General features: G+C 44.9%; 1 protein-coding gene across 4 annotated transcripts in view; it reads left to right on the forward strand.

Annotated features, from left to right (window-relative positions):
• tafa5a (TAFA chemokine like family member 5a) overlaps window positions 1–13,566 on the forward strand; it is a 291,469-nt gene that overhangs the window by 186,699 nt on the left and 91,204 nt on the right. Inside the window, exon 1 of one of the 4 annotated variants that reach the window (XM_086201154.1) lies at window positions 570–1,300. The exons of 2 other annotated variants lie outside the window; for them this stretch is intronic. In XM_086201154.1, coding sequence (XP_086057280.1) covers window positions 1,210–1,300 — 91 coding nt within the window. In that variant the 5' untranslated portion in view covers window positions 570–1,209. Of the gene's footprint in view, window positions 1–569; window positions 1,301–2,358; window positions 2,451–13,566 lie in introns of those variants that run through there. One more of the 4 variants, XM_086201155.1, reaches the window with a different exon arrangement.

Here is a 13,566-nt window from a genome sequence, read left to right on the forward strand (position 1 = left end):
CAAAGGCTTAGTGACATGCAAGTGAAGTCATTTCCACATCAGCGGCTGCTTTTTTTACTTGGTGCAGCCAAACTGTGACAGAAAGAGAGTCTATGAGTTGTTAGCCAAACTACCCCCTCCCACCACACACACACACACACACACACACACACACACACACACACTTTTGGTTGCTTAATTGTTGCGTTTACATCAATTATTTCAATGAGAACAGCTGACCTAGTCGGTGTGAAGGAGTTTTGACGTGCACGGCCACGCGTGGATGGAGAGCCTGTCACTGTTGTGATCGCAGGAGCTGAAATGGTGTTTTATGCCTTCAAATAACAGTCGAGTGATATTTGCCAGAAAATCTGACGATTCTAAAAAAAGAAAAAAGAAAAAAAGAATAAAGAATCACTTATGTGGAGATGAAAATGATTCAGGAGGAATCTTTATGGGAAAGGCATGCTCGCCGTGCGTAAATGGAGTTGCATTGGAGCGAGTAAAGAAGGGAAGAGAGAGGGGAGGAGAGCGAGAGGAGCAGGGAGAGGGGGGAAACCGCGATAGTGAGAGAGAGAGGGAGAGAGAGGGAGAGAGAGAGAGAGAGAGAGAGGGAAAAGGAGAGAGAGGGTCTGAGAGGCGACTTGGTTGGCAGTGTTTGCCTCTGTCTCTCCAGCAGTGGGAGAGATGTGCGTAACATGCAGCGGAGAGTAGTGCTCATCATCTGCGCGCCGCAACGCCGTGGACCGCCGTGCGCACTTGAAAAAGAAGACAGAGACGCACCGAGGGGCGCACCCGCTCCGCCGCCGACCCAGTCGCGAGCGGCTCTCCCGCGGTGAAACCTTCCAGACTGTCTTCAAGAATTAAAAGGAGGAGAAGTGGAGAGGAAGCGATGACAACCCTCCAGACGGCGTTCGGGGGCTAAATCGCTCCTGCTTGGAGCCGCTCGGACGCACCGCGGAAGCAGCGCGCATTTTTTTTTGTAATTTATTTGTTGTTTTCCCGGAATCAACGATCTCTTTATCAGCCGGACTAACAAGTGGGGATTTTGTATGTATTTAGGGGATGACTGCTGAATTCCACCAGAACATGAGTCAGTGCATGTCTGTGAGCTGAGGTGGAGCGTCTCTCTCTCTCTCTCTCTCTCTCTCTCTCTCTCTCTCTCTCTCTCTCTCTCTCTCTGTCCGCTGCACGGCTGTCTCGCTCCGACAGAAACCGTCCACCGCCGGGATGCAGCTGCTCCGAGTTGCGTGGGCACTGACCGGAGCGGCGATCTGCTGCTTTCTCATCCTCCTTATTCACTCTCGTCTGCTCAAAGAAGGTAATCACTCCTCACTGCACCCGCTCACACCACACTTTCAGAGAGAGAGAGAGAGAGAGAGAGCGCGAGAGAGAGAGAGAGAGAGAGAGATGTTCGAATGCGCCACCGCCTTCTAAAGTTCTCCGCAACAATAATCACAGTGCGGAATATCGCCGCATGCGCTGCAACCAGAAATATTTTGGATGAATTTGATGAAGAGTGTGTAAGCTGCACAGCTGAGATCTGATCACCCCCCCACAAACACACAAATACACACACACACACACACACACACCCCCCCCCCCCCCCCCCCCCAGCGAGATTGATGATGGATCAAATCGAAGAAGTTATCGTCTGGAGGAAGTAGCAGTAAAACAGCAGCTGACTGTTGCTACAGCCGCTGATTTGTTGTAAGCATTTTCAATAGATGGCACTAGAGTCTAGCTTTAGGGTAACATGGAGGTCAAGCCCCTCCAGTGTTGTGCTTGCTTCTCTTCTTCTGCTCTTCCAACATTCATTTCCATCCTCATCACCAGTCCCACTCGGATCATTGCGTCAGTGAGCCGCTCTGGTTCGTCTGTCTGTCAGTCTGTTGTCACACTCATGGGCCTGCAGATGTGTTTTGGTTTAGCTTTTAGGGAAAGGTGTGTGTGTTGGGGGGGGGGGTAATGAATGGAGTTCCATTTGCGGACACTCAGTTGAATGAATGGCATGGAATTTAATTATTCTGGCAATCAGCAGGGAGAGACTCCATCAGAAGCTAACTGATGTTTCAATGTGGCAGCTTATTTCCCGTAACAAGCCATTAATTCCACCCACAATGTAGCATAATAAATACAATAATACCTGTCTACAGGGAGGTCTTCACGCAGGGCTCGAGTACATTTACTGCTCCAACTCCGTATGAAAGTCAAATGGTGCAACCCAGGAGATTTGCTGCACTGTATGAACAGCCATGGCACAAAAAACATCACTTAATATTCCTTTTAAAGATGTATACCTCAGGGCCAACTCTCCACATATGAATGGTGCTGGGCTCTCCTTTTGTACTCTTCTTTTTTTAAAATTTTTTTTTGAGTATGGCTTGGAATGGCCTACCAGCCGCTTCCCTGCCTCAGGCCCTGGGCAAAGATTCAGGTCAAGCAGTGGCAAACACTCTCCCGTCGCTCTGGTGAGTCCACTGTGGTGTGGAGGAGAGTCCAACCACACTCCGCCAAACTGGCTTTGAGGATTTTTCTGCTGGCACATGTTCTTTAGCCTTCCGTTGGAGTTTTAATCTATTGTGACACGCTAGCCTTTTCTACATAGGTCAAAAAAAAAAAAAGGAGGATTGTGTGGCCACCTAGCAGAACCGTGGCTGTGTGACTGCGAGGGTCTCTAATTAGATTCAGGCCATCAGCATTGTTGAGCTTGTTGACAGGCAAATGCAATATTTTTGACCTTCACTGCACAGAGCTGTTTGTCTATTTCCTGTTGTGAGGTGTTTCCCCTTTTAAGCCTGCGTTTTTCTTCGCTTCGGAACTTTGAGATTTGCGGTCATAAGTTCATGATGGAGTCCCCGCTGAAATCCACTTATTAGCGAGACTGAGAAAGAGGCGCGCAAAAAGAGGGCTAAGTATACGCTCACTTCACGGTTTAAAGAATGGCCAAGGTCAGAGCCATCTGTGAGGGCTAATAATACGAACTGATAAAATGAATTCAAAGGACTGCATTAGTGACAGTCTTTTGGGATGAGGATAATGAAAGGCGTTCACAAGAGGCCGAGAAGAAGAACGGGCCACTTTAAACTCCCCTTCAGCTCACATGGTCATTCAATATATCCTGATTTTCGGCGTGTTTGCATCACACATTGATCCTCTGCGAGTGTGTCGCGTTTGTCCGGCGGTGGGTCACCTGAAGGCATCCTCAAACATTCCCTGAAAGTGGGAATGTTTGCTAGCTGGAGATCGGGGATAGCTTCAGCGATGGGAATGCTCTGGAATGAGTGTGTATTTTTGTTATTTTACACCTCATCACATCAGCTCCTCTACATCATGTGACATCAGATATTGTGCAGCGAGTTGCGAGGACCCCGAGAGTGCCGATCGGGAATGGAAGCACATTAAAACATCATGCACTGGGAGTGTGGATGAATTTTTGCACCATAAATTCTCACATTGTCCACTTCAATAATTCAGGCAATGGAGCAAATCCCATTTTGCTCCTCATTGGCTGAGATATTTGTCACATGGCAATAGAGAACTTGACATATTCATCGGATAGCTCTCGGCGGTGGGAATTCTCTGGCGGATCCGGGGCATCGGGATACGGTAAAGTAATGGAGTGTCATTCCTAAAATGAGATCAGTTACTGATCGTAGATTTTAGCCTGACATTGAGGCAACTAGAGAGCAAGTCCAGCTTCTTTAACATCTGCACTAGGACGTTGCATTTATTGTTAAATTGTTGAAATCTCTTGGCGAAGGTGATTAATTGAAGAAAATCCTCTTTGTTTGAGTTCATCACGGAGAAATTTACAAGAGGTGACGAATGGAACGGTCCAGGACGATCACTGGCGGGAGTGAAGTCGTCCTGATTTAGCGCAGAATGATAATGGCAGCGGTGTTGTTTGACAAGATGAGAGAGAAGGTGCAATTTCAATTCAAGCAGATTTCAAATGAAACAGCACTTTTACTCTTGAGGTGTTATGAAAGTCCCAGTTTTACGAGGCGACCCCATTCCAGTTGATTATAAAGAAGAGTTAGATTGCTTTAATTGTGTGCAATGACAAGTTGAATGGGAGTACAGACGCTAATTTTCCTTTTTATTCAGTCAAATGGCTGCAGGGATTGATCCTCAGGTTTAAAAAAAACAAAAAAACAACACAGGGTGAGTTTTTATGGGTCCGAAGTCCCAGTGATGTGTGTCTTCATGTACTGAGAATGACATCCGAAATCAGTCGGACAGTTTATCATTGACCTCAGACACAAGTCCAGTCCTGGGAATCCTCTCTGAAAGAGCTGTGGATTAGAAAGACGTTCCGTGGTGTGGCAGCTCCACTCAGACCCTCAGGCAGATTTGGGTCAAGCGGTGTCAAAGGCTTCGTGTCATGTAGGTACACGGGGAAAGAGAGCCGCCGTCAGGCATTCAGAGTTGGAAAGGAAGGAATTTCTGCTTCCTTAAATGTTTGTTCGTGGGAGGAAAAAGGTTTAATGGAGAGACGATGGTGTAGATAAAAGTGTTGGTGAAATAAAGAGTGGCCATGCAGCTCGTGACATTGCCCGTCACACAAGAGATTGTTAGGAGCACTTTTATTTTAAGGGGTCCTTGTGGAACAATAACTTATCAGGTCACCTTTAAAAAGCCCTTAACTCCGAGCTCAGGTCAGTAAGAGAAAGGCTGTGCGTAGTTGCCTGTGTACTCGACAGTAATGCTTCAAATGTGGGATACTTTCAACTGTGACATTCATGATTTGAACTCCGTCACACGCCAGTAGAGGAAGTCTTTAGACCTCAGTGCAGGGGTGGAACCGGTCCACGGGGTCATTGGCTCTAAGCTTGCAGGGGTCCAGGTTTTCTAGTCGCACCTAAAGCTTTTAGGAGAACCGGTGCAGAAATGAGGCAACATGCCATGTAACACATTCGGGTTTTTCTCATCATAACCGTTATACCGTAATGCAGATTTATATTAGTACTATAAAATAAAGAACGATACATAAATGATGAGTGAGGCGGCATGGCTCGGAGGGGGAGTGGTCGTCTAGCAACCGAAGGGTCGCTGGTTTGATCCTCACTTCCCTCGGTGACCGTGTCAAAGTATCTTTGAGCAAGATACTGAACCCCTAACTGCTCCTGATGGCCCTGCAACGGACTGGCGACCCGTCCAGGGTGAACCCCTCGCTGTCAGCTGGGATAGGCCCCACCCCACCCCCGTAATTCTTTAAGGGATAAATGGTACAGAAAATGGCCGGAGGGATGGACATAAACGATGATGTGTTATTAAATACAGGCACCACTCTTTCTATCCGCATCATTAAAGATGAACATATTAATGCATCAAGAATTTTAATCCAGCTGGAATATTATTGGTGTTTGGTAGTACCATTCATGATACAGTACTATGTGTTTTTATACTATAGTTGTACTTTTACTGCAGAGTTTTGAGTGTTACCTCCACACCAAAGCTCTGTGAATCATCCCAATTTACACTGTCTCCATTTATGATACATGGTGGGTTTTTTTTTAGGATTTGTCTCCAATCCTGCACAAAAAAACCCAACAAAACAAAACCCCTTCTGTCATCGATTGAAGTCAAAGTTCAGCCACAAAGCAGTTCTGGAAAAAAAAAAAAAAGTGGATCAGTAACTTTGTAGCTGTAGATACGCTTGTGAGCCGCAGTCAGCGTGCGGCACAGTGGGACCCGCGGCGGCTGCATGGAGTGAAGCTGGCGGCTCCGTTCAACATTCCAATCATCGAGATGAGATGCTGATTTGCTACAGGAGGAATATTATCACTTGAGCTGTGTCTTCTGTGAGACACTGTCGATGATCTGCAGCGGAATTTTTATTTCATAGATAGATGATAGCGAGATAGTGTACAGGCACAAATCCTTGTCAAAATAATATGCGTAGAAAAATGATGGAAAACTCAAGAAAAGGTGTACAGTCAAGAAAGAGGCGGCATGCTTTTGCATCTTCCTCCCGGTGTTTGCGAGCCATTCTGATGTGCTCAGACGTAAAGCTAGTTGGGCAGTGTCCTGAAATTGTCACAAAATATGAATAAATGCTCACAATCTGGAGCCCTCCTGATGGAGGGAAGGGTTTGGTGTCGCTGCTGGACGACCTGAGTCGATGCTGGTGGGGAACGGTGGGTGGATGCAATCTCTCCTCAGTCAGACGTGTCCTGTGTTGTGTTTTGTTGGAACTTCCATGTAAATACTGGGATTGGGACGTCCCCTCCTGCTCTCCTGCGTGTCTGCTTAAATAACATGACAGCATGAGGCAGCAGGATTTCAGACCTCACCCATAATCTGGTTTACCAGTCAGAAACAAAGCTCAGCAGTCAAAACGCCACCCAACGTTCAGACTACGTGAGGACGAGTGCAGGGCAGTGATCTGTTTCTGTCATGTTCTGACTGCACTAACAATCCTCTCCCTTTTCCATCAGAGTATTCAGTCGGTTTCTGCTAAAGAAGCAGGACGCTGTTGTTAAATGTATCGGCTATCGACTATCAGATGCATCTGAAAGATGTAGAATATTCAATTAATAAAACTGCAGCATTCTGACTTGACTGAGTTCGGGATGCAGCAGCAGAGGTGCAGTCATTAAGCATTGCTTCCTTTTTATGCATCTATTATTAATCTGCAGAAAGAGGGGATTTTTAGAGAACTCAGCCTGGAAGCACAGCTTTGGGCTCATGTGACATAAAGATAATATGCGTGTGTTTAATGCTGCAGTAATACTCCTTTAGCATACAGAAACAACGTCGATGCCACGATCGCCTTGTTCTACTTGGCAAATTCGAAGTCATGTCAAATCCCTCGCAGCGATGGTAGACGTAGGTAAGCAGAGCCTTCCTGCCTGTGTAATCTCCTGTAAACCGATTTAAATTGAGCACAATTTATCTTTAATGGTCAGTATCAGCTGTAATCCATAAGGGTAATGCACATTAATCAATTGCTTAATTGATTCATTACCTAAAGTGGTTGTTAATTAATGCAGTTCGATTAATCAATCACAGTTGCAGTAGAAACCTGTGGTGGTTTTTCAAGTTAATCAAACTGACTTCAAATGACCCCCTTGTGTCCTGTGTCCAGGGGCAATATTCATATGTGTGTGTGTGTGTGTGTGTGTGAGAGAGAGGGGGAGAGAGAGAGAGAGAGAGAGAGAGAGAGATCTCCAATATTTACTCGTGGAACTGTTCTCACAGTTCCTATTGATTGTGGAACAGTAAAAAGTGTGCACTCTTGCACCCTGTTTTCCTAAAGTCCTATTGATTGTGCTTTGGCAGGGCCGCGGGACAGTAAAATCAGGCAGTGGTTGGCGTTGGACTCTAATGAAAAGTTGGCTGTGAAGATCCTCCCCAGTTTCCAGTTTTGACTCATTGGCCTTTGGAAATAGTGATGTCAGAAAGCCATCGACCTAACACACTTCATCCCTGCCCTCCCACCCATGAAGTGCCGTCTAAAACTCCCAGAGGTCCTACCAATTCAAGCTGGAGGGCGTCGAATCTAGATAGTGTGTAAGAGCTTGAATCAGCAAGGACATCGGATGCTGTCTTACATCCTCCAGGCACAATAACGTAATACAGATGCTGGCGATAAAATGTGTAATACATGCAGAAGATTGTGGCACGGATTGTTTTCTGTGTTCTTCCTGGAGTGAAGATGTGGGAAATTACATGAAGGATTGAGTGATTTTAATTCCTGCCGCTGTATCTTTAATTAAAACAGTAACTGGGGAATGTGCTCTGGTCACTGTAATCTGATAGAGCTCGGCTGTGTGAGTGTGTGTGTGTGTGTGTGTGTGTGTGTGTGTGTGTGTGTGTGTGTGTGTGTGTGTGTGTGTGTGTGTGTGTGTGTGTGTGATGTGTACGCTGAAATGGGAGGGGATGAAGGAGACAGGGAGAAGAATGGGCAGCAGTTGGAGAGGTTAGAGACTAGCAGGGTCATTTGTCTATCTGCTTGTCAGCTGGTTAGAGAAAGAATCCTCTCAGATCAGCGTTTTCCTCCAAGGAAGGCGGGTTCTTCACTTCTTGCAACAGTGGCAACATGTCATTCACAGAAAACATCATCCCTCCCTTCGGATGATCCGGTTCATGATGTATTTTTCAGGATATACACACTCAGACATTGAAGGGAACTGAGCTGGACCCTGTGTCTGTGTTATTCACAAGCTAACCCTCCAGACTATTGATCCCGTGACCGTCAGGCTGCTCGAGTGCGATACATCCACACATTCTCAAGGAAATGACGGGTGAGAAGCGTGCTTATCCTTCTGCGGCTTCAATTGGCACTTTCCCGACATGTCAGAGGTAGAGATGAGGTCATACCTCTGCTCAATCAATCGTCGTGTCTCTGTTCATTTAGCTGATCAATAGCTACTTAAGAAGTTTGATCTCCTTTGTGCGTGAGTTCACAGTCATTTGAATGGATTTAGCTTCTTTTTTTCCTGTCATCACAAAGCTCGGGCCCTGTAGGCCACTGTGACACGAGTGTGGTGTGTGTGTGATAACAGGCTTCGTCATGCCTTATGGATCTGTTTTTTTTTTTTTTTTTACCCCCATTTCCAACTGACAGAGATGCAGGTTTAATCCGACATTAGCTTGGCGATAGTGCATTAGTGTGTCGTGTCGGAGGGGTAGAATATTTCTGATGCTACGCTGCTCCACCGAAACAAATTGCGTGTTACTCTTTAGAAAACTAATGGAAGCTCTATCGATTCCAACGTGGCCAGCCACTTGCTTTGTCTCGGCTGTCAGATTGCGTCTAAAGCAATTTCATAAAGATCATTATTTTCTTTCTGGGGATGTCTTGCTGCTAAACAAGATCCTCCTATGTTCAGTTCTGCCTTTTGTGCTGGTTACGCAGCTCTTATGCTCCAATTGAAAATGAATTAGAATAGAATGACACATAATGAAAATCACTAAAAAACATTACCATGTCACATCCCCTTAGCTTATTGCACCCTTGAATAGATTGCTTGCGGGGTTCCAATTCCTATTTTCGATCTAAACGAGTATGAGAAAATGGGTTTCGCCCACTGTAAAGGACAAGCCATAACATTATGGGTCATAACAAGGATTGTCGCTCCTTTATTGTCTAATACCATTACGCCATGTCGAGGGAAAGGTGCTGACACGCGTTTTAGTCACGCTGCAAAGTGATATATAAGTCAACACATTTGCTGCACCCGGGCTGATCATCATTGGCATAATTGACATAGAATTCCAGTGTCAAAATACAATCCAACAGGTCGCTTGAATAACATTATTCAAATGACGGCGCGTTGTCTCTTGTTTACTTGTTAGAACCTCTTTGTCTTATGAAATTGTGGAGTGTTTATTGGAGACAGAGTCTCTGATCCATAAAATTTGATACACAAAGCTGGAACATGCCATCAATCCCACGCTGATTAATGTGTTTTGCAAGATGAAGTCAATGGAAATTCGTCAACTTTTATTAATACGGTTAAAAAAAAAACAAACGTACATAATAGGAGTAATTATTTCCGGGGTCAGTGTCAGTAGGGATGGCTCCATCCCACTGTGTGATTCCACAGCCTTGATACCGAGGATAGCAGCTGATGAAAGAAAGAAAATACCTGACACGGTTATGCAACACCTGACACATGCTGCTGTTCTCACACGACGGCATGTTGTGCAGTGTTCACCTGAGCCTTTATGCAGGAATTCAGGCGAATCCATCAGATATATCAATATTCATCAGAACCGCCTGTGTCATCTCCTGTAGGTCTCCCTCTGAAGGCCTCTGACACAAAGACCTTCAGAGCAGATGGAATTTTCCAACACTTTATGGAACAAGCAGCTTTTCATTTGGATTGGCTCTTACAAGCAGTGGGCACCCAGGACCTGGTTCACCAGTTTTCCTTCCTTGGACCCCATTTGGGAGTAACGATCAGGAAGTGTTGGCTTTAGATGTCAGAATTCACCTCTTGCCAAAATTTCTCAGCTCTTTTGATTTTTTTTTTTTCCTCTTTCTGAAATATGGATATCATCAACTGAGTGTTCTGGCGCCGATCCACCAATCGGGGCCAGTATCAGGCTGATAACCGTACAAGTACATCCTTCAGTATAAGATAGATGCAGATACTCTCCCGCACAAAAACAGAGGAGGAAGTGAGCAGAGGACAGCCGCTTTAAAATGGCTTAAACAAGGAAATAAGCCTCAGTATTATATCTGATTGTACACGAGATAAGCGCCACTAAAAATGTCCTTTCAAGTGGTATTATTTTTTTTGCTGATATTTCTACATCTCCTGCAGAAGAGCTGAAGTTAGCACAGCATCTCCCGCACCGCTGTGTTGTGCTCCCTCGCTTTTAATAACCCTCCCCCCCCCTTTTTTTTCCCTTTTCTTTTTTACAGCCGAGTCGTTCCTACATATAGTTTTATGCTTGTGTTTACAGCCCTGTCAATACAACAGCAGGACGGGGAAGAAGAAAAGAAGGGGGAAAAAAAGAAAAGAAAGAAAAAAAAAACCAGCCGGCGATGCTGTTTCATCATAATCATTACGGTCCATTCCACATGGGGGAGAGGAACTTCATTATTGTACCTGCAGGGACTATTTAAACCAAATTCATGAATACAGAAGGCTTTCTGCTGTGGCGTCTTTACAGTACGCCGAGTTCTTCACAGAGAAGTAATACACAGAGTATATAGACTATCCATGATAATTTAGTTGTACTGCATATTATGGCTGCCAAACCAGCATGGGTTTGTTAGCTGTTTGCTCACATAGAGGAAGACATAAGGGGGCAACCAGGTCACTGCTTTTTCATCATCTCAGGAGAAATGCACATACTTCTATTTGCGATGCGTTGATAGGCTCTGACTCGGCCTCACATCTTTTCTCTTTTAAAATGTAGCCATGTCTTCTTATATTCTATGTTTTCCCAGGTTATTATCACCAGGAAACCTCACCGTGAGGCCATGAATCGGAGGTTGCCGAGACAGCATTACACCACAGTGTGAAACAGGCAAAAGGGATTTTTTTTAATTTTATTTTAATAATCATATGTATTCAGCAAATGAAATATGCCAGGCTTGCACATTTGCCTTGCTGAACAGACAAGAAATTATACCTTTTGCACTGCCACATAAGCCCAAAGAATAATACCACACCAATGAGTTGAAAGGAAATAAGGCTTCTGGGATTCAGGAAAGGGAACGTCCTCACTAAAACCAAATGTGAGAGAGAGACGAGACGTTGCCATGTAGGTCTTTTTGGCGTGATTTACATCCTACATGTGTTCCCGCTTGCCTCAGTGCACCTGTACACCTACGCCTGTAAACACAGCTTTTCTGCAGAGGTTTGTTGGTGGGTAGCAGACAAATGTCATGGCCTTGAACATCTGTGCAAGTTAAAAGGCAGAGGTGCAGTCACACATGCAAATGCACAGTCACACACACACACACACACACACACACACACACACACACACACACACACACACACACAAGTTCTGCTACACTTGAACCTGACAGCCTGTATGCTCTATCTGTGTGTGTGTGTGTGTGTTTGCTTTGGTACATTGCAGTGAAAATTCCTGTAGCTGCACATATTTTATCAAACAGACTGTCTGAATGCGTGGCATGGAGTGTGTGTGTGTGTGTGTGTGTATGTATGTGTGAAGTTTCATCATAAATTCTTAACACACACTCTTGTTCAAGATAGTGAATGAATGCTGCAAGCATGTGTATGCACACACACACACACACACACACACGTGCACACGCGATGAGGCGTCTGTATATACATATGCATACACAGCCACAAAGGGTCATTCGCCCACACAGTGTGGCGAGTTCTTAAGGGACTCCAGAGAGGATGAGATATTGCTCCAGAGACCCCCCCCCCCACACACACACATATACACACACACATACACACACAAACACACCATTCCGAGGAATTACTCAGGCAATCATGTCAAAAACGGAGATGTGTGTGAACGAGAAAAGCATCTGCTACTTGTTCTGCATGTCAGCAGCTTGATAACCTGACATATAACATGCGCGCGCACACACACACACACACACATCCACAAAATGTGAGCGTCATCTGTCATTTGGTTACCACACACTGACAGATACAGTACATTCCAGTTATCATTGGAAGACTTGACATGATCTCTCGCTGGCACACAGAAACAGACACAAATAACACACAGGCCGTCTGACATGTAGGCAGACGAAGAGGCGGAACTGACATCACGCCGATGGCGGCGAAGTAGAGCCGTGGACACCTCAGCCATAATGGCCTCTGATAGGTGAACAGCGCATAGCCACCCACCTGTCTTTTGTCCCAGGTGGAGCCACTTTAGCAAATTGACTCTTTAATAGATTGAAATGGTTGCTTTGCTAGCACGTGTGTGTGTGTGTGTGTGTGTGAGAGAGAAACTGCTGCCCCTAGCTGCGGGAGCTTTAATGGTGGAAATTTTTCAGTTGGTAATGAAATAATTGGCATAAACTGTTACACATGCAATTTCTAATGCACATAAATTTACAAATGTGTACAAATGAGGTTAAACATAGTTTTACACTTTCACCGACACACATGCACACAAACACACACACACACACACACACACACACACACACTTCCAGCCATGTGTACAGATAACAGCCTCGTGAAGGAGCCTGATGCACCATTTCGTCTGGTTGTAGCTACAAATGAACTAACCCAGTGGCTGAATATGGACAGACTGTGACAGGAAATGAGGCAGAAAGGAACAGACGAATAAAGACGAAGGGGGGGGAGAAAAGATACTAGATATATATTTATATTCAGAGAGTAAAGTGCGTGAAAGAGTGAAAAAGAGTGACGATGCAGACAGGGGGAGAGGGGAGGGAGACCGACAGAAAGAGAGAGAGTCACAGGTTGTTGCCGATGGGTTGCTTCCTGAAATAAATTCTTTTTCAGGGAGGGTTACCATGGCAACTCAGGTAACGGCAAGCAGGGATTGGTTGTGCTAGTAACCTGTACCAGAGCTGAGAGAGTGAGAGAATATCCAAATTGTGTGAGCAGTTTTAGTGACACTCTTCAGATTATCCAGCACCGTTTCATCTGTTAAATGGGAGGATTATTTACATTGCTGTCATTGCAGGAAATGATTCTGATTATTTTGACGGGGACGTGGTCCGGATCATAGATTTTGTTTGATGATAATATGCTTAATAATGTCGCTATTACAGCCAGCCAGAGACTCAAATGCTGTACCCCAAAATGTATGAATAAGTGATTTGGTTTCTGTAGCTGGAGCCCGTTTCTAAAAATAGACAATATCCCCAGTGGTTTACAATAAAAAATGTAAATCTGATGAGTTTTCAAAGAAAAGTTTTGTATTTATATGTGGCCTGATCTCAGTTTGGATAAATTGTAACCCACTTCAGACGGACACTTCCTGTATGATAAAGGGTGTCATTGTGGAAACTTCCAAGTCAAAGGATATTGAATTCTGAGGAAGAAAACTTTATCAAACTTCTTTTTTTTTTAACACTTTTGTGATATCTTAAAAGAAGACAATTTTCATGCAAAATCCTGTGGATGTCTGAGCCCAAATCCCTGCAGC

The sequence above is a fragment of the Aulostomus chinensis genome, chromosome 4 (genome assembly GCF_037954235.1).
Source record: "Aulostomus chinensis isolate RoL2024-O1b breed Wild chromosome 4, RoL_Achi_v1.0, whole genome shotgun sequence".
NCBI lineage: Eukaryota > Metazoa > Chordata > Actinopteri > Syngnathiformes > Aulostomidae > Aulostomus > Aulostomus chinensis.